This window comes from Rattus norvegicus, chromosome X (genome assembly GCF_036323735.1).
Source record: "Rattus norvegicus strain BN/NHsdMcwi chromosome X, GRCr8, whole genome shotgun sequence".
Classification (NCBI taxonomy): Eukaryota; Metazoa; Chordata; class Mammalia; order Rodentia; family Muridae; genus Rattus; species Rattus norvegicus.
The window spans coordinates 35,947,118-35,968,140 of NC_086039.1; the positions used below are offsets into that span (position 1 = coordinate 35,947,118).

At 40.2% G+C, this 21,023-nt stretch overlaps 1 protein-coding gene across 15 annotated transcripts in view; it reads left to right on the plus strand.

Annotated features, from left to right (window-relative positions):
- Positions 1-6,986, plus strand: part of Reps2 (RALBP1 associated Eps domain containing 2) — a 272,844-nt gene extending 265,858 nt beyond the window's left edge. For 14 of the 15 annotated variants that reach the window (XM_039100469.2, XM_039100474.2, XM_039100476.2 and 11 more), the window contains one exon: positions 1,376-6,985. In XM_039100469.2, coding sequence (XP_038956397.1) covers positions 1,376-1,444 — 69 coding nt within the window. In that variant the 3' untranslated portion in view covers positions 1,445-6,985. Of the gene's footprint in view, positions 1-1,375 lie in introns of all 15 variants that reach the window. The other variant, NM_001427498.1, reaches the window with a different exon arrangement.
- The last annotated feature ends 14,037 nt before the right edge of the window (positions 6,987-21,023 follow it).

Sequence of the window (21,023 nt, forward strand, 5' to 3'; positions counted from 1 at the left end):
TGCTAGCTGTTGTTCTCTAATGCATCATCTTATTTCTTAACTTTCAGAGCTCTCTTATTTGCCCATTTAATTGTCTGTACATTCATTTGAATATAGGCCATATAAGGGTCCTGGCCTACTTTTTCTTGGGTTTTGCTGATACCGTAGCTAGAGCAGCATCTGACCTAGAGCCAATAGATGTAGAAGATAGTTTGCCAGGAGTGTGAATGAATGAACTGTTGGTGCTGTATATTGGTTTTCCAATGTATTTTAGCTCTCTGAAGCATCTCAGAATTGAGCTTTTATTTAAGAATTCTTTCCCAGATTGAACAATTCTACTTAAGAGTACCTTTAAATGTCCTTCTGTCTCTGCAGAACTCTGTTTTAAGACTGAATGTTTCAATTTCCAAATAGCATATTGCCGTTCCTCTCTTCTGCTTTTTACTCAGTGTTGTGGTTTGATTAGGTATGGCCCACATAGATTCCTATGTTTGAATGTTTGACCATAGGGTATTAGGAGGTGAGGCCTTACTGAAGTAGGTGTGACCTTGTCGAAGGAAGTGTGTCACTGTGGGGTTGGGCTTTGCGGTCTCCTATGCTCAGGCTATGCCCATTGTGGCACACAGTCTCCTGCCTGCAGATCAAAGTATAGAACTCTTGGCTCCTCCAGCACCATGTCTGCCTGGATGCTGCCATGCTTCCCACCATGATGATAATGAACTAAACCTCTGAACTGTAAGCCAGCCACAATTAAATATTTTTCTTTATAGAGTTGCCTTGGTCATGGTGTCTCTTCACAACAATAAAACCTGAACAACGACACCCATAAATCATGTTAAGCTGTATCATGTGCAAGAATGTGGACAAGAAGAGACTTTTGTGGAAGGATAACCAGTCTATCTTTTTATCCTTCATCCCCAACTAAATATTGTACTAGAAAAGAAGCCAGAGATTGCAACTAGAAATTTAGTTGAGGTGACTCATAGTTCTGTATTGGGAGTCTGCTTTTCCTTTTGCTTCTCCCCTGTTGGCTTTTTAATATTTAATGTCATTCTCTACTGCCTCTGAGCCCATCAAAGCAGAGGGAGGCTAAGGCAGGGTTGCAAAGAAAATTTTATCAGGTGTGCTATGAGTTGTACCATGCTCAAAGTGCCTCATGTTAACACATATCGGTGCCAAGTAGTACAGTGGCTGCAAGGCACTCATGAAGCCACACCTGAGGTTAGTGACTGGGAATCCCCCATTGTCTGATCACCAACATTGAAATCAGTGCCTTTTGGGCCACCTATCTCCAAGTCTTTGAGGGTCGGTTCTTTGAATGTGTAAAGAAATAGAGATGAACCCATAAAATGATGCCTTTCCTTCCTTTTCTTTCTTCTGTTTTTGTATAATTTAGGAAGTTCATCAAGAACGGATTGCATTGGAAAACCAATTGGAACAACTTCGCCCAGTCACAGTGTTGTGACAACCTCAAGGCTTGAGTGACAGCAGGTGACCTTGTCTGCCAAGATCTTTCTTTTGAATATTTGAGCCCAACTACTTGTCATATATGTCTGAATGTCAAATGCTGTGAGCAGCACAACATAATCTATATGACTTTCTCTTTTGCACTTCACTTGTGTATTTTACAGTGGTGGTAAAATATGTCTTCAACTGATCATTGCACTTAGAATATTAACTATCAGCTACTGGGAGGCTAAAGCAGGACGGTCATAAGCTCAAGGCCATTTTGAGAAGCTTCTTGAGATACTGTCTTAAATGAAAAGTAAAAAGAGAGGTATGTGTATAACTCAGTGGTAGAGTGCTTGCCTGATTTACAGGAAGCCCCTGTTTAATCCTAAATCCCACTTAAAATTATACTTATCATTGGAATTTATCTCCAATTTTAACCACTGCTCCTTATTTAAATTAGTCTTTTAGCAGATAATTGAGAGCATTATTTATTTAAAGAATTTATAATTTTACAGAACCTATTAATGATGTACTACCAGGATGCTCATTTTATTCTTCTATGTATGCTAAATACAGTCCGTTGGTTTCCTGGATAGTGTGCATTCCAGCTGCATAGTCTTAGGCTTGATGATAATAAAAACAAAAGCTGGAATACATTAAAGCATCAGATTTATCCTGGCACTGTGCCTCTACCACTAAATGCCAAAAACTGCTTCCGTAGTACCATTTTGATATTATGTCTGTTATACATAATACATGACTATTGTTTTCTATGAAATATCAAAACCTTACTGGGTCTTTACACCTCTGTGAAGTAGAGATTTTGGCAATGAACTGTTGAACTTGGCCAATCTAGGCCATCAACCTAGAAAACTTAGTCCTTTTCATGTAAATTTTTGCGCAAGCACAATCTACTTTAAATGCCTTGCCTGATCAAATTAAATAAATAATTGCCAGATCTCTGCTTTTATCCCGCATGGGATAACAACTTTGTAAATGCATGAGCTTGGAAACAACCCATCAAATATTGGTAGCTGGATAGCTACCTATTTGTTGTTGAATCCAGGTATCCAAGCTGAGAGGGGAAGAAAATAGCCACCAACTCTGCAACACTCCTTGGCTGTTGTCATTGTCTTTATTTTAGCCTCGATTTCAAATGTGTTACTTCTGAAGATACAATGAAAGAATGCAATCTTCCCACCAGCTCTGCGACTGCTTGTTCGGTGCAAAGTGTACTCTTGGGAATTATTAACATTACATACAGTTCAGGGGAGCTTAGTTAACTCTAGTGGAAGTGATATAAAGCAATCTTAAATTGCAAAAGCAAGGATCCTGTAGAAATTTAGTAGTACAGCCCAGTTGAAAGTAGGAAATTACTGACCTGTTGGGTTACAGGGTCCCTGAATCACTGATCTTCAACAGGGCATTGTAGTGTTAGCACAAGTTGCACAGGGTACTTTTCAAATGGTTTTGGATAGATTTATAGTATGTAAGATTAAGCTGTTGATTTCAATAGAGCTGAGAGTGTTTAGTAAAAATAGGCATTTATTTAATACTTCCCTGTTCCTTTGGCAAGCTCTATCAGTAGCTTAACAACAGAAAAGTTCAGATGATGTTTTTCCAAAGAAAAACAAATTGTTGACTCTCTTCCATGCATATTTAAGGATTTGAATCTGATTTGATTTGGAAAGTCACGAAACTTGAACTATTTCTGCATTTCTTTTTTCCCTTTGGCTGCCTTTTTTTGGTTGTTGTTGTTCTTATGGGGAGGGATCAGGAATGAGTTTAACCCCTCCTAAAATTATAGTTGGTTCAGTGCAAATTCCTAGGTGACTTCTTTTTTCCATATGCTGGGATATGGGGGCTGGGACAGATTTTCAACAGCGTTATCATTGCAGATGTTTCACAGCATGTTTGGCATTTTGTACATTCAATACAGGAAAGACTAACATATGCACTTTATCTCAAAATCTCCCAGTGCATATGCACTCACTTGGGCTAGCACTTCATCTCCACCAACTAGACACAACCTAAGGAGTGCTGGTCTACTGAGCATTTGAAAACACTGACATATTGTTTCCCGCATGAAGTAAATGACACAGGGAACTGCATGAAGAGATTAGAATTTTAAAGGACAAAACTTGCATTGGACAATCAAGGCCCTCTGAGTTCCACAACCTCATCAATATTTACATTGTGGTACTGGGATCAAATACCAGGACATCATTCATTCTAGGCAAATTCTGGGCCATACCTTCAGCCTTTCACCAATATTTTAACTGAAGCATTACATTAAACCGCACACCAATCAATCCCTCCCCCCACACACACATAGTACTTTTAGCTGGACTTAATTTTGATCAGTTTATTAGTTGTTTAGAAATAGACTCATAAAAGGAAGTACTTATGTTTCTATTAAATATATACTACTAAATACATGTTATATGACTAGTAATGATCTTTTACTTCTGTGTTTTGTTAGGATGTGCACTTTTAGGGATACAGTGCCTGATAATATTTTTTGAGAGCCTTTAATATGATATGGGGAAAAAACACATTGAAATCACTTGTAGAACTACTTTGGAATTTATCTCCATTTAACCACAAAAAAGAAGCTTCCTTGATGAAGGATAAGAGATGAAGATTTGCTTGTTTTGCAGAATTCTACAGAGTGAAGGTTAACCCTATCTCCATTCATGGGGCTTTAATTGCCTTGTTGCTCAATGGTCTTTCTGCCTGAGGATCCTCCAGTCCTACAGATGAAAGCACAGTAGGAAATGACCATGGGCTTATTGGGGCTTTTTAGCATCTGTAGTAAGTAGCATACAGCTTTGGCCAGCTTTCTATTCATAGACCTAAAGCAGAGCCCAAATGATAATAGTAAGAATGGATGTATAATGTGACAATCAAGATATTTGCTCTAGTTGGAAAGATCTAAGCAGTTTATAAGCATCAGACAAGGGTTTGGGACTAATTAAGAAATGAGTTGGCTTAGATAGAAGCTGTGCTATGTGATTATTAGAACTAGGCAGGACCAGCGTTCCTCATTTATAGCTAGCATGAGAAAATCACATCCCCAAGAATTGTGGACTCTTGGCCCAGGAATCCACAATAATAGATAGCTAGAAGTAGAGTTGGGATGTAGCCTGATTTTATAGATTCCAAGGTAGTCCTCTGTCAATCCTAAAAATAGATTAGAAAGCCTTTCCTATTTATCATGTTGCATTTTATTGACTTAATTGGTCCTTAGATATGAAAGCATCTTTGAAGGAGTTTTAGATCTAGACATTTCTCTCAGATTTAAGTAAAAAAATAAAATTTGAGGGGAAATAATGTTATTAAACTATTCTAATGCTTCACTTTTGATGATGTAGTACGTTCCTTTAAATCTTGGCAGAACTTTCCAAAGCTACTGTTTTCAATAGATTCCAGTCCCATATTCCCATGGGCACTTGCTTTCTCAAGTAGACTACTGTAATAAAAATGAACTCAATATGTAGGAGCTTATAGTTTTCTCCAGTATATTGGTGGTTGCTCACAAATGGTTCATTTTAACACATTTTAGGGATAAGTAATCAAAAACATGAACTTCCCTTTTGTCTTCCCACCAATGTCTGAACTATTGTAAAATAGTATGTTTCTTTAGCTATGTTTTGATTGTATAGTATTTCTAAATATTTCTCTGTGTTCTGGATGGTCTCATAACTGTGGCCATAATAGATATTAGAAGATCACTTAGACAATATCTAGAATTAATGTGATTCTTGCAATCAAGACAGACTTGCAAATGTCTTTTTCTAAGCAGTAGTTAGAAAGAGCTCAATTATAGTATTGACACCTTAAAGCTAAAACATTTGTTCAACACAAACTTCCATCACAACTCTGACTAGATATCATCAAGAGAATGTGGATTTACAAACATAAAAGCAAGAATTTACCATCTCTCACAAGCAGATTGCCCCATGTGATTGACAAGAAGGCTCATTGGGTTGTGGTTTGAACATTGAGGGTGTGAAGAAAATGAAGCAGTGGCTAAAGAAATCTTCTCCTCTCACTAAATATAACACTAGAGGCTTTCCTTTCTCTTTCCAGATGATTATTCTATTTCAAAAGTTCCCTTAAAATTCAGACTTCAACACATCAATTGAATTTCTTCTACTCTAGTTATGGGTGTTACAGTTTTTTGTGTCATGACTCAGTGTGTATGGTTCAAGTTCCTAGTCAGGAGCAGAGATCTGGATGTGTGTAGTCCCTAAGCCTGCACACCTTCCTCCTCTTTCAGCATGGCTTGTGGAGACATCCCACCAACATAGACAGGTTGGTCACTGATGATCATTTTAATAAACACTGTGGGCCATTTTGCTTTGCTTGTTGGTGAAAAGAAATGTATCTAATTATTTGAACCTCTGAAGGATTGTGGACAAGGAGGACCAGACTTTAGAAACTATCCATGTGGATTTTGAGAGCTGCTGCCCAGCAGAAGTCTTATAAATATGCCTTGAAGCAGTCATTTTGTGATTAGGAGCTGGGAAGCCCAGGTATAGTTAGTTTTAGGCTTGTAGGATTACTTCCTAGTTTCTCTAAACACACATGGTCGTAAAGGATGCATTGAAACACTGCAGGTTGCAGTTGACAGTACCTGCTCTGTCTGCAAAAGCCTCACTTTGCTGGCAACTATTGGAGAATGCTTAGTTTGTATGTCTTGGGAGTTTTCCTTCTTGCTCCTAGCTAATTTCATGGCTATGGTAAGTTAGAAATACTATGTTTATGGCTCAGGACCAGAGGACAACAGGCTTTAAGAGGGCTTAAATTGGGATTCGAGGACTGCAGTAAGGAACCCCTCAGATACCAGGTTCATAGCAGTCCGGGATGATAAGACTAGATCCTAAAGTTCTTTCAGGGAGCTCTGCCATGAGACTGAACACAGTGTATCCATCATAGGCCACTTTGACCAACTAAGTTGTAGTTTTTGTTTCAAGTCAACTTATATGAGAACTTCCACTACACCGATCTTGGGAAGTGGGGATACCCTCTTCTTTAGAACTAGAGCTGCCATTCTTTTCATCTTCAGCACAAGTAAGGTATTAAGTGAGCCAGAGACAAAAAGAGCCATTTTAGTCTTCATAATTATCTGCTAAGAGAGATAATGAGCTGACTGTCTATTTTAAACTCGAAGGTAAAAAATGTATATTATATTTTTTCACTACAGGTACATGTAACAGTAAAAAGTGTAACAGCAAAGTATATATTTGATGCTTTCTGTCTTTTCATGATATTGTGCTAACAAGTTGTGCTAGTATTGAACTCAACCTGAGTTTCACTCATTTGCTAAGCATTGGGAACATTCTGTGTATTTACCTTAAACATAAATAAATTCCTGAGAGTGTCCTATATTTGGATTGTGATTTGTAGACTCATGCTAACTTTATTGCCTCTTTTTCACACTTGTTGAAAAATCTGTGAAGAACATAGTAAGTTAAGGATTTCCAACTTGGAAAAATGTACACGATGTGAAACTGGGGTGCTATGTTAAAAATAAACGTATGATAACTCATGGGTTTTGTGGCGTCTTGGTGTCAGTATTTTCTGGTTTCTATTTGGCCTTAAATCAGGCATTGTGAAATGAGTTGGAGGGTCTGTTCCATTAAAATCAAAGTGTGAGGTTTGGTTAATTCATCTCCTGGCAAGACAGGTTCTTCAATATTTGTAAACAGTAAACTTTTAGCAGTCATGGGGCATCAGAGCAGACTCACTTTAAAGACCTACTGACTTGAAACTGGACTTAATGTGGGGCCAGATTACTTGTTTTATTTCCTCAGCAGTCTTTTGGCTTGTGAACTTCCTCAAGTGTAAATATTTCTATAGTCCCACCGCTTTAGAGCCTGAGGCGAGGGATCAAAACTTATTGATAGTGAGTTAAAGGACAGCTTAGGCTAAATAGTGAAGCCATGTCTCAAAACCCAAACAAATAGAACAATTACATCCATCCAGTGTCCTTAGCTGGAAAGGGATTGTCTTGGTTACTTTTTTTGCTGTTATAAAATACCCTGACAGAAGCATCTTAAGAGAGAAAGGGTTTATTCCAGCTGACAGTCCATCATAGCAGAGAAATCAGGGTGTCAGGTGGAGCTATTGTTTCATTGCATCCATAGATGAGTGCAGGCTGCTGTTCAGTCCCCTTTCTCCATGTATACAGTTCAGGAGCCATCCAAGGAATATTGCCATCCACACAGCGGGCTTCTCCTGCTGTAATTAATATAATCAAGATAATTCCCCACAGGCATGCCCAGAGGCCAGGGAATTCTAGGTTCTGGCAACTTAACAATACTAACCATCACAGGAGTGCTAAAGAATAGTGAGGAACAGTTGTCCCCAAATCCTGACCAATTTCCTCTTTTACCATAGTTGCAACTTCTTTCCTTTACCTTCAAAGTACAAGTCTCCTATTGTCTGCACTTTCTACTGTGCTATAGTGTACATCTGTTATGGTTTGGATATGGATTAAAGGCTTGATCCTCGGCCATTGGTATTATTTGGGAAGATTCTGCAGACTTTAGGAAGGACCACATCCTTGAGGGCTGTAACTTGTACTAGGCCCCTCGCTGTCTCCCTGTTTTCTGCTTGTTGTAATGTGAGCAGTTCTCTTCCACAAAGCACTGAAATATCTGTAACCATATTTAGGTCTCAAATCCCCAGACAAATGGCTAACAGGTTTCATTGACATATCAAAGCAGACCTGGCCAACACGTTCTCCCAGCACCTCTTTATCTGTTATAGAGTCCTTCTGGTTAGCATACTCTACCCTGAACTCAAGCCCAGGTATTGGCTGGGCTTCACACCCCCCACCCCCAGTTCCTCTGGCTCCTGTATAACTCAGTCATTTTGGCTGTCACTCTCTTGGCCAAGGCTGCCCCTTTTTATCATCAGTTCCTCTCCTTCACATAGCCCAGTTCAGGGTTATATTCACTCTGGACTCTCCCAGATGTTCCTGCCTCTGACTATGCTTCTCCTTTTATCTACAATAAACCTTTTCCTCCACCATCCTCAGGAACAGTCATGTCCTTCCTTTTTATTTCATTTTTTTTCATTCAACCATGAGTCAAAATACATCTTCTGTTTATGTAAGGCCTTTTGCTGCAGCGATGAGAGTCTACTACATTGTCTACCAGTTTGTTCTGTACGCTGTCCAGCTGGCTGTAGATGATGTACTGCACAGCCAAGTGCTGGCTCAGGAGCTGGGAATGAGAGCAAGATGCTGCTTCAAGAAGCTCATAGGTCATTAGGATGGAGAACTCTAGATGAGACAGCGTGGAATGTTGTGTTAGGGTAGGCTAATTGTAGCTACTGCAAAGACATAAACTACCTTGAGTTGCGATTGAAGCTATTTCAATATTTAAGAGGAAATATATGTAAAAATATGTGTAATTGTTCATAGTGCTAATATTCAGGGAGTGATTTGTGATTTCCCCATTTTCTGCCTTCTGTAAAGACTGCAAACTAGTGTTTTTTAACATGATCTAAATCTGCTAGCTTAATACATTATATATATATATACATATATATATACATATATATACATATACATATATATATACATATATATACATATACATATATATATATATATATATATATATATATATATATATATATATATATATATATAATGTACTTCTAGTATGTATTCAGGTAATGTACCAGAATCGAAGACACTTTTGTCTTAGGGATGTATTGATGTGAAGAGATGCTAGGAAAACAATGAATTGGGGCTGGCTTACAATTCAGAGGTTTAGTCCATTATCATTATGACAGAAAGAAGGGTGGTAGCATGCAAGCAGACATGGTGCTGGAGAGGTAGCTGAGAGTTCTACGTCTGTATAGGTAGGCAGCAGGAAGAGACAGAGACACAGTGGACCTGACTTGAGCATCTGAAATCTCAAAGCCCACCCCCATAGTGACACACTTCTTCCAAGACCATACCTATTCCAACAAGGCCACACATATTAATAGTGCCACTCCCTATGGGTCTAATGGGGGCCATTTTCATTCAAACCACCACAATAAGAGAATAAGCCTTTTGTAAGCAGATGTTGTATGGGACAATGTGAAAGTGTGTTTTGATCCATCCTGTCAGTTCCTTTTCGAAGGTGGTGGTATTAGGGACCCTGTGATGATTGAGGATTTTAGAGCTCTTTTTATTTTATTTTTTTGCCAAGAAGATTATCAAAGTGCAGAAACAAAGTGTTGGGAAATGAAGTATTGGGAAATATAATGCTTTTATTTAACAATTTGAAGAAATCCCCCAACCTGTCCCAGAAAATGTTCTGAGTAGAATGTCACCATGACCCAAGAGCCCTATCATATTGTTTTCCAATGGTGGTGTGTTCTACGATTGTGGATAGTGGTATTTACAGGCATCTGTGGGAGTGTTTCCTTCACAACATTTTCCTATTAGATTGTATTGGTATTAGATGGTACCCCACACAGACCTTCCTTTGCTTTCCTTGGAGTCCTTTTAGCAGATTGGGTAGAAGGGACTCAGAAATGGGAACATTTGAAAACTCAGCTGTGAGGATTCTGTAGCATCATCAGTAGAGTGAACACACGCCCACGCACACACACACACATGCACAAGCAGAAGCAGCCAGAGTAGTTGTTTGCAGCATAGACTGCCAAGAATGGTTTGAAAAGCAGGGAATGTGATCATTGGTGTTTGGAATCATGGGAGATTTCATTTCTCTAAGAACAGCTGGCTTTTAGTCTGTATCGTTCGTTGCTTTTAAGTTTTCTAAAGAGAATGTCCCTTCTCTTCTTTATTTTGAGATGACTAGTTCCCTCTTTGGTACAGCATTATAGAACAGACCGCATGCCTTCACTCCTGTATTGGACTTAATCAAAACTACAAGGCTGAAGGAAAGCCAAGGGGAAGAAAGATAATGCTTGTGGAATGGAATAAAAGCAAGCAAATAAATTAAATGCAGACACAGAGGACTGTGATGCAGGCTCTTTGATATTCAAATGAAATTGGCTTGAACTTCAACCCATGTGTGTTGAAAACCTGTATCTCGGTCTCCCTGGAGTTTCTGTGACACAGGTGATGGTGAAGAGATTACGATTTTTGTCCCTGTTGTTTCTGTCTCTAAGAGGCAGCCTAGGAATTAGTTTCCTAGATGATCTACCTCTACCTCACAGTTTATAAGCACTAGGCATTTATGTGCATGTGGAAGACAAAGTAAAGTGGCAAAGAGGCAGCATTTATAGAATATTTAGGGTAATAAGAACTTCGAACTAGTTCATGTACAGGCTGATCACATTGTACAACTACAGAGGGCATTGTTCATGTTGTAGTGCGTATGAAAGATACCCTTTAGATACAGTGGGCTTCTCCAAAACTCTGTGCTGCACAGTTCACTCTTCACCTTACCAACGTGAACTTCTTTCCTCTTCATATTGATCTACTGTTCTGATGCCGCTGGCTGAGGGAAGGTGGGAAGGTGGGAACTTTGGTGGTCCTGCCAGCGCTTGTAACCTAGTGCCTCTCTACCCTCCTTCACCACCTTGTTCTACATTGGATCTAGTCTAATAGTTCTTAGCTGGGATAATTCTGCCTCTGGTTCCCTCAGGAGATATTTGGCAATGTTTAGAGATGGTTTTAGTTGCCAGGGGATGATATTGGCATGTAGTAGATATAGGGTAGCTAACCCACAATGTACAGGATAGCCCTCCGAAAACAAAACGTGATCTGGCCCACAAAATATCACTAAGTTGAGAAATCCTATTCAGAGGAGACCATTGAGCTTCTCTCCATTTTTCTCTATTATCTATAGCAAAGTACACCCCCCATTCTCACCACTGCCATGGAGACTTCCTCAAATAGCCAAGGCTACATTGAAAGGGTATGTTAAATTAGCTCATTAATTCAAATGAGTGAAGCTAATTGAATAAAAATAAACAACAGCACCGGTCCATCTGTTTCAGTGATAGGAAACAAGAGGAAGTGGTGGGGACGGTGGTCATGCAGCTGTCTGCCCTGTCTATAAGGACAGTGCCAGGGTTACTTATTACCATACAGGTTGCCATCTCACTACATTTTTGACTCCTGGAGATGAGACTCCTGAGATGAGACTCAATATCTCATCTCCTTCATCCCCTAGCAAGTCATTTTATGCTGTTAACACTCTTGATGACTTGTAACTTACATGCAAAAATTTTAAGTGTTTGGTCTAATGAATCAGGATAACCTTGAAGACTGACTGCTGGAGGACTTATATTATCTGACTTTACTATTTACTATAAACTACACCAAGAAAGGTACTCACACACACACACACACACACACACACACACACACACACACACACACACACACACACACAGAAATGATGAGCAGATTAATGGCAAGAATACAGACCTGCACATACTACAGTTCCTTGATTTATATTTTTAAAAGCCATCATAATTGAGTGATGGGAAAGATTATCTTTTCAGTAAATGGTGCTGTAACAATTGAATATCCACATGAGAAAAAAATAAACCTGGAATCCCTACCATGCACAGAATTTATTTTTTATTATTGAAAACAATGTTTACACTTTAAACCTATTTCTATAATATTCTTTCCTTCTCCAAGTCCTTTCAGACCCTCATCCCTCCTTACCTGGCCAACTTTAAGTTTTTTGTCAAAAAACTAAAACCCAGTACAACCATAACCCCGTCTAACCAAGAAATCAAACCAAAACACACATACCCCCAGACAAACAAGCCCACCAAACTATAACTAAATAAAAGCACAAAAAACTTGTGGAACTCATTATATGTTAGTCAACTACTCCTGAGAATGAGGCCTGCCCTGGACTGGTTGATACAGTGTCACTCCACTGGAGAAATCTGATTTGCCCTCTCCCAGTAGGTATAAATGACAGTTCAGATATTAATCTTTACACTAGGGGCTAGAGACGTTTTCTTCATTTGTTTATTTATTCATTTTTAAAAATTAGAAAAAATAAATATATTAAAAGAAAAACTGCCACATCAGATTGGACAAGACAAACAGAAGGGAAAGAGCCCAAGAGAAGGCACAAGAATCAGAGACTCACTCGTTCACACACTCAGGAGTCCCATTAAGACACTAAACTGGAAGCCGTATGATATATGCAGAGGACCTGGTGCAGATCGATGCAGACACCATGCCGTCCACGTTCACAATTTAATTCAATATATAATGTGGATCTGAATTATAAGAGGCCAAAAAAAAAACCCTTCAGAAGAAAGTATAGGATAATATCTTCATGAATTTTGTAAAGCGTCTTTAAAAATAAAATTTACAAAGTGTACTACCCATGAAGGAGAAGACTGATAAATAGGATTTCATTAAAGCTAAGAACTTTTGTTGATCAAAATCCATGACTAAGAATGTTTTGGCAAGCTGCAAAACAGTAGAACTTCTTTGCAATACATCTGTCAAATGATATTTGCTTATTTGTGTGTGTGTGTGTGTGTGTGTGTGTGTGTGTGTGTGTGTGTGTGTTGGCAACTATTTCTTATTTAAAACATTGAGGGAAGAGAAAGCTCTATGAAGGCTGACATTATGCAGGCCAAACAAAGCAAGCCTCCCAGGCAGCTCTGGCCACACATGGCCAGTTTGCAGCCTCACCTTGAGTATTCCTTGGAGAAAGAAGCTGCTTTAACATTTCCACGTTTTCTTTTATGCTTTCCCTGAGCAGCCTCTCTGCAGGGGAAGAAACAACGAAGCCATCTATTTCTCAGCGGCACACATTTCCCATTGGATGGCAGAATGGGTGTTGGACGTAGTTTCAATTTTAAAAGAATGGCTATTAGAGGTCATTTCAGTTTTAAAAAAATGGCATCTTTCTGCTAATAGATACAGAGATTAAATACAAAACCATCACTTTAATCAACTCTTTTTCCCCCATTACCACTGTGGAGATTAAAGCAGATTTCCCTGTCTCCTTATTTTCTCAGACTCTAGCAGCTCAACATCCATGCATGATAGTCTAGAGTCATGGAAAGTCAGCTTCATGCTTCAGTGAGACAGAAAGGTGCAGTAGATGAAGGATAAACTTGGAGCATTCTGAGCCCATTAATGTCCACGTTCTTTATTTTCTACATTCCAAATCATAATTTTCATTTTTCCCCTTTCTTTTTTTTTTCAGCACTAATCTTTCTTAATTCTATTATAGTTAAAAGTTAGTGAGGTGGGGATGATTTCCCCTTGCCATCGTATTCCAACACCATTGAGTAAGAGGAGGTGGCCTGGTGGATGGCGTGCTTCTAGCCTTGCATATTAGTTAAAAGTCTAGGAGCTTGAGTTAGACCCTGTGGATTTAAATCCTGGCTATACTGTTTTGCAGTCTTGGGCAAATTCTTTTCTTCCCTCTGCCTCAAACCCTCATCTATAAGTCACTAATAATAGTGTATGTGTATCAGTTGCAGTGGTGCCAAGCAATTGCTAAACGTGTTCACTAAAGTGAAAATTGACTGTTGGCTGGTTGTCTGTCAGGTCTTGTTATCGAGCCAAGCCTTGGGAAACAGAATACAAAGGGGCTATTGTTCCATAGACCACCGGCCCACTCTTGATTTCAAGAGAGGCAAATAACTTTACCAAAATAACCCTCCTTTTTCGTTGAACTGGCTAACATGGGGCTGCTGGCTCTTTTGATGGTATTCTTCTTATGGGACATAGTCATGGCTAAAATCCAAAACCACTCAGAAAATTAAGATCATTTGCGGGGCGGGATATTCTCTTAAAAGTTGAAGCTAGAATTACAGTATAGACGAGAAAAGCTTGATCCTCAAAATGTGAACTAATTTACTCATGGCATGACAGTATAAAAAAGTCATTAAAAGCTTAGGTGATCTAGAATTATAAATCACCTCAGAGAAAGTCTGAATTCCACAAAGAAGCAGTAGAGATCTATTCTCAGGAATTGCTGCTAGAAAGCGTGAAACCCATTTTTAGAAGTGAGTGAAGGGGCTGCAAGTGGTGGTTGACAGCCTGAAAGGACTGTCTTGGAATGGCATGGAAAGCAGGACTTCTGAAAAGTATGCTTGGATATGTAGCTGAGGAGGAGATAAATAAAATAAATAAAATATTGAACTCAATTTCATATTTTTTAATAGTTAAATATGAGAGGACAGGTAGAAATTGGGGAAAGAATCATTAAACAAAAAGGAACCTGATGACATGGGAAATTGTTAGCCCTTCTAGATCGCAGAGGTCAGTGCCTTCACTCAAAGAAATGAAAGCTGTGATTCCCAGGACCTTTCAGAATGAAGAAGGGCACTGTTCCTCAGACATTTAGCAGAAGCTGAAAATGGAAATGAGACTAGATAAAATAATACGCTTGCAGACCTGGCTTCTAAGAGTGTGACCCATGACATTCCCAGGAGATTCCATAAAGTTCTTGACGATTTTACATCAGTAGAAACACTGAAAGAAAAAAGGCTGTTAGAGTCTTCAAATTCCATAGGCAGGAAGCAAGCCGATGCTCAGGCATAAACATGGACCAGTGCTCATGATAAAGGAAGGATGTCATAAGAAGAGTTCAGAGGGCAAGGCTAGGAGCCTGGCAGGGAAGTTGAAAGGCAGCAGAGGCCTCCTTCAAATCCTTGAAACAGAGTGGAATTTGGCTGGGTTTGAAAATGATTTCGAATGATGCTTCACTTTTTCCCATTCACCCATCTATTATCGAAGCATAATTGGGTGCAGGTTTTATGCTTTGCCTGTCCTTCCATTGTGTATTGAGAACAGGGGATGGATGTGCTTCTCTAGTTCTCCAGATTCGCAGATGGAAAGAAATCACATCCTGACGTTGGGCTGTATCTGTATCTGATTTAGATGATACAAATGCGATGCTGTGGACTGTTGAGCTGAGGCTCAGAAGACACTTGCGGGCTTGTTTTTCTTCTTTGGTATAGAGAGAAGAGGTCTCAAAGTACCTTAGGATGGGGTAAATGTAGTTGATGAATGGAATGGATTGGAATCATAAGGTGCACCAGGGGATAGCCTGAGTATAATCACACGAGCCCTTGAGGGAAAGAGATGGGAAGGCTGGAAGGCTGAGAATGTGAGGAGCAGTGCTTGGCAACCGTAAGGAACTGAGAATATCCTAGCAGACAGAAAGGAAAGCAGAGGTGAGCTCTATAGCCACAAAGAACTGAGCTCTGCCAATCACTTGATTGTGTGGAAGCAGGTTCATCCCACAACCTTCAGAGAGGGTTGTGTACTGGCCAACATCTCGGTCTTTGTTTTTCTTTGCTTGCTTTCCTGCTTGTTTTGGTTTAGTTTGAGAAAGCCTGAAGAAGGGACTCACTTGAGCCATGGTTCCCATGTGAAACCATTAAGACAGTCAATTTCTAATTTTAAAGTCTCTCTGTTTTGACAGTTTGTTACAACAGCAGTAGAAAACTAATCCACTAATAGAAACTTTGATTTCAGTTTCCAATATTATGTCTACTGAGAATTTGCTGGGGCTGGAGTAGGAAGGGGTCGGGAAAAAACTTAAAGGATACAAGACCTCTCTTCTGACCTCTCTGAGCATTCATGGTTTTCATGAAAGATTGTCTCTTGGAAAATGGGAAAAAAAGTCAAAGAGGTACAGTGGGGGATTTGTAGAGGCTGTTCTGTTCTTTGCTATATCCATCCTGCAAAGCAATTATTTCCTCCCCAGTTTAAGAGCCTGGTCATGCATGCAACCTTTGTAGAATAGTTACAGAGAGATGCTCTACTTATGAGGTTACAAAAATGAGAGAGACAGCCTGCACTGGGAGTGTGGGGGTGGAGTAGAGAGTCCTTTAGAGGAGGAGCATGGTGGCTAAGGGCTGCCAGCTGTGTCCCAGATGGCCACATCAGAACAGATAAGAGTAAGGGATCTGAAGGCCAGTCGTAGGTGTGGCTGTCTAAGCTGTGGCTCTGGGAACGTCGTTCCTCTTAACTTCGCCCTGACATCTTATCATTAAGGGTGGAGAAGGAGAAGACTCACATTGAGGAATTGCAGCTCTAATTCATTAACAGGCTGTCCGTGGAGGCATCTTGCTGATTGTGCAGCATTGCTTAACTCAGAGCTGGAAATTGTTATGCTGAATCCAACTTAAACCAGGCACTATTGACTGAATTCTTACTCAAAATACCTTTGGGAAGGTCAGGGGGAGACCTTGTCTTGGCTCCTCTGGACAGCATGTCTGACTCACCTGGGACTCCTGTCTCTCAACCATGGATCAAATGTTCCCGGGGAGGGGATTTTTAGCACTGTCATAGCTGTGGGATTCAGGAGGAGCTGTATGGCTCCTTTTCTGACTCCTTCTCATAGCCATGAAGGTAGTTTTCCTGGGATGCATCAAAGAAGGTCGAGGTACAATTATGTTGAGTAATTTAGAGCATTAGGACTTCTGAATGATTTTTACCATTTTAAAAAAAAACAGATCGTTTAAGAACATGTTTCGAGGTATACACATTTGCATGGGCATGTGTGTGAGTACACATTTTCATATGCCTACATGTGACAGTAGAGTGGGAAAAGGCTTCTAATAACATATAGAAAAACATTAAAATTAATTACAGTCCTCCATTCCATTGAGAGTCAGGTCCCTTTTGATTGTGGAATCCCAAAGATATATGGATCGTAGATAAGATATGGAGGGAATATAGCTCTTTCTTCTCCTGTTCATTTAGGGAAGACCTAGAATATAACACTGTGAGTGGTACTTGTCTGTTCTCTGTCAAGTGGATAGGAGTGGATTTTGTTACTGTTACTCTTGTTTTGTATTTTAATTTCTATTTATCTTTTTAATTTCATTATAATTTTAATTGAAACCAGATTCTTCTCTTATATAATATATCCCAACCCCTTTCTACTCCTCCAAGCTCCTCTCACTACCACTCTCTCCCCCAGATCCACTCTCTTTCCGTTTCCCTTTAGAAAAGAGCATGCCTCCAAAAGATGCCAGCCAAATAGGACAAAACAAGATACAATAGGACAAGGCAAAGCCCTCATATTGATGCTGGAGAAGGCAACTCAGTAGGAGCGAAAGAGTCTCAAGAGCAGACAAGAGTCAGAGATACACCTGATCCTACTGTTAGGAGTCCCATAAAAACAACAAACTAACAGCCATAACATATATGCAGAGGACCTGGTGCAGATCCCTGCAGGCCCAGCACTTGCTGTTTCAGTCTCTGTGGGCCCATGTGAGCCTTGCTTAGTTGATTCAGTGATGTTTTGTCTGAGTGTCCTCCATCCCTTCTGACTGGTAGAAGTACTTTTAAAGGCTATGGTATCTGAACATTTTTTAGAAGACTATCTGAAATCATTTAGAGAAATTTGTAGAAGAACAGAAACTTCCAAGAAGGAAATATCAATAAAAAAGAAAATAGAAAAGCATTTGAAAAACCATCTTTTCTAAGACTTCTTAATAAGATTTTTACTATCCCACAAATGAAACATGGCTGGAAGTGGGGTAACTCAATGGTAGATGAGGTAGCATGTGCAAGGCCTTGGGATTAATCTTAACAAAAAGAAACTTATGAAGAAGACTGGCTCCTATTCAATTTAATGAAATGGATTGACAACCTATCTAGAATCTAGGTGATTTTTTACGCTGCCATCTCAGAAAGTTTTCGTTCAGAAATTTAAAGTTAAGTACGTGAGAGCTACTTTCCAATTCCCATCTAAGTGTTTTGTTATTCAAATAAATGCCAAGACAAAGTGGCTTGTTATATGTCATCTGATATGTTTCCCACAGTTCCCGTCCCTCGGTTCCACTTGGGTTGGCCACAGGAGAGATGTGCAGGAGGCTGAGTTAGGAATAAAGCAGAGGAGGGTAGGTTGCTCTCAGGAGACCAGGGTAGGCCTGCCCTAGTTACATCATGTACACATTTTATGGTTGTGCTGGTAATTCTTTTTGGTAGACCACCAGAAGGGCTTACAGTTTGGGTTCATGCACGATTTATTTCTTTACTTCCATGTCCTAGACCAAGTGTGAATGTAGATTTATGGCAAAAGGGCCATCTCTGGCAAGTCCTCCAAAGCAGTAAAGTTGGAGGCTGAAAGATGGGAGGACAACTCGAGTTCCAACTTGTATCAGGTTCCAGTTGTCTCTGGTTTTCATCTGCTTCATACTTATCTGATTTCAGGCTCAGTACTGGACACTGAAGAAACAAATACACTAAGACTAAACTATCGCATTTACCAGTTTCTGTAATTTCTTGAGGCCCAATCCCTAGCCATAGCAATGTCCTGCTCTATAGCGTTTGTGATTTTATTTGACTCCACCAGAACATTGTACAGCCAACAACTGCAACACTCAATGGCTTAAGATAGTAAGTGTAAATTTAGCTAATGTGTCTGGGCGGTGATGATTTAAGCTGAGCCCAGCTGGACAGTCATCTGCCCCCACTCTCCCAGGCTCCTGCACACATCTGGCGATTGCCTATCCATGTCAGCTGATCCAGGATATCGTTGGCTAAAATAAGTGGCATGACTTGGTTCTGCTTCACAAGTCTCTTTTCTCCCATCGGACCAGCCTAAATCTGTTTTGTTTTATGAGGAGGGTGGAGGGTGAGAGTGATCGATCCAGTGTAATCTCAGAAACACCTCTCAAGCCTCTATGTTTGTTATCTTCTCTTTCGTTTGGTCCTAAAACAAGCTACATGAACAAGCCCAGGGCAGCAGAAGGATACTGAAAAGTTACCTGGTAAGTGGGTTGTGGTTACAGGGAGGAGTAAAGAATTAGGGCAGTTTTTGTTTTTTTTTTTTTTTTACAATCCATCCCACTAACACAGAGGCGATACATATCTGTATGAACTGATGTTATTTTCAGAGCCATTTCATTCCCAATATCTCAATTTCTTATAGCTTTTAATTGCCTTGTTATGTGACACAAATTGTTCCTTGTCGGCTTATTGTATTCAAGTCTTGAGCTCAGCATCCCCTCTCATTAGAACAAATATTTACCTAGCAAAGCTGCAGGTTTGTGCAGTGAACTTGCCATTCTCCTCTCCTCCCCCTCAGGTATGAAAACCAAGAAGGAGGTAGAAAAAACCCAAGCTCCAGGGATGGGAAGTTGCTGAATACTGACAGATTGACACATATTGTTAGACTGAAACTAAACTGAGTCAGGGCAGGGCTTTCCTGAATTACCCATCAGAAATGTCACTTCCAAGTCAGTTGCATATATTGTTGCTTACTTATTTATGCCTTTTTTCTAGATTTAAAAATTTTATGTGTATGAGTGTTCAGTCTACATGTATGTCTGTGTACCAGTTGTGTTCTTGGTGCCCACAGGGGTCAGAAAGCATTAGATAGCTTGGAACTGGAGTTGTTGATGGTTGGGAGCCATCATGTGGGTGTTAGGAACCAAACCCAGGTCCTCTGCAAGAGCAAGTGCTCTTAACTGCTGAGCCATAGTCTTCAGTCCATGTTTATTTTTGTTTATGTGTAGGGGTAGGTGTCTGCCATGTGTATGCAGGTGCCTGCAGAGGCCGGAAAGCATACCAGAGCTCTCAGATCTGTAGTTATCGGCAGTTGTGAGCCTCGGGATGTGGGTGCTGGCAACCAATCCCAGGTTACCTGGAAGAGAAGGGAGCACTCTTAACCACTGGGCACTCTCTCCAGCCTCTCTTGCATATTTTTACGTGCTACTGGTTTTAAAGACGCTGGTGTTAAAGAATGGAGGGTTAAGAGACAGATGGTTAGGTTTTTTCCATTCTTGGTCATTTTCTATGTGAAGAAACTGTGCTTCTCGATAGCAAATTTTCTAAAAGATGCTCATTTTTAGTCACCCAAACTGCCCACTATTTATCTGTCTTAGGGTTCCCCAGAAGCCAGCTCCGAGCCAATGAGTCAGGTGCAAGCAGTGCATTTTAAAGAAATGGAAATACCAGTGAAAGCATGAGAAGAACGTGCTAGATCAACCAGCTATAAGGACATTCTCAGCCCCATTATCTCAGAGAACAACTAAGGGCACAATCCTGTTGGAAAGAGTAGAGTATGTGTTTCATAGTTACTTGAACAAAGGCGGGGAGAACCTGGGGTATTTATTCACCAGTCAATGGCCAGCATCTCCTAGTTGATAGCAATTCTTCTAGGGACACCAATCCTCTGGTACTTGTTACCTGAAACATGGATGGGCAACATGGGCTTTAGCAACTAGAAATCCCTCAGGCAAATACAGTTGGCATCTGAGGGAAGTAGAGCTAGCACCTAAAGTAGACATAGTGGGGTATGAGGTAGACTACTGACAAAAGCTGTTATAGTTCCCCTGTCTGTATACTGATACCTCAACTATAGGTCTGAGAACAGTTTTTCCTACTGTGCTGTCTAGGTGATGTATAAGGCCCACTCTCCCCAAGTGCGAGAGCCAGTGAGGGCTAGAGCTTACCTGCTCTCATGACCCATGTTCTCTAGTGATAATATGAGCCATGGACATCAACACCTACCTCTGCCATTGCACAGTCACGGACTCAGACATGGCCCTCGGCCCTCAATGGCAGCTGGGACTGGAACTTCACCATGGCCCCAGGTTCCAGGGCTGGCCACTCACAACTCTTCTGCACAGAGTCTTCAGTTCCATCTCTC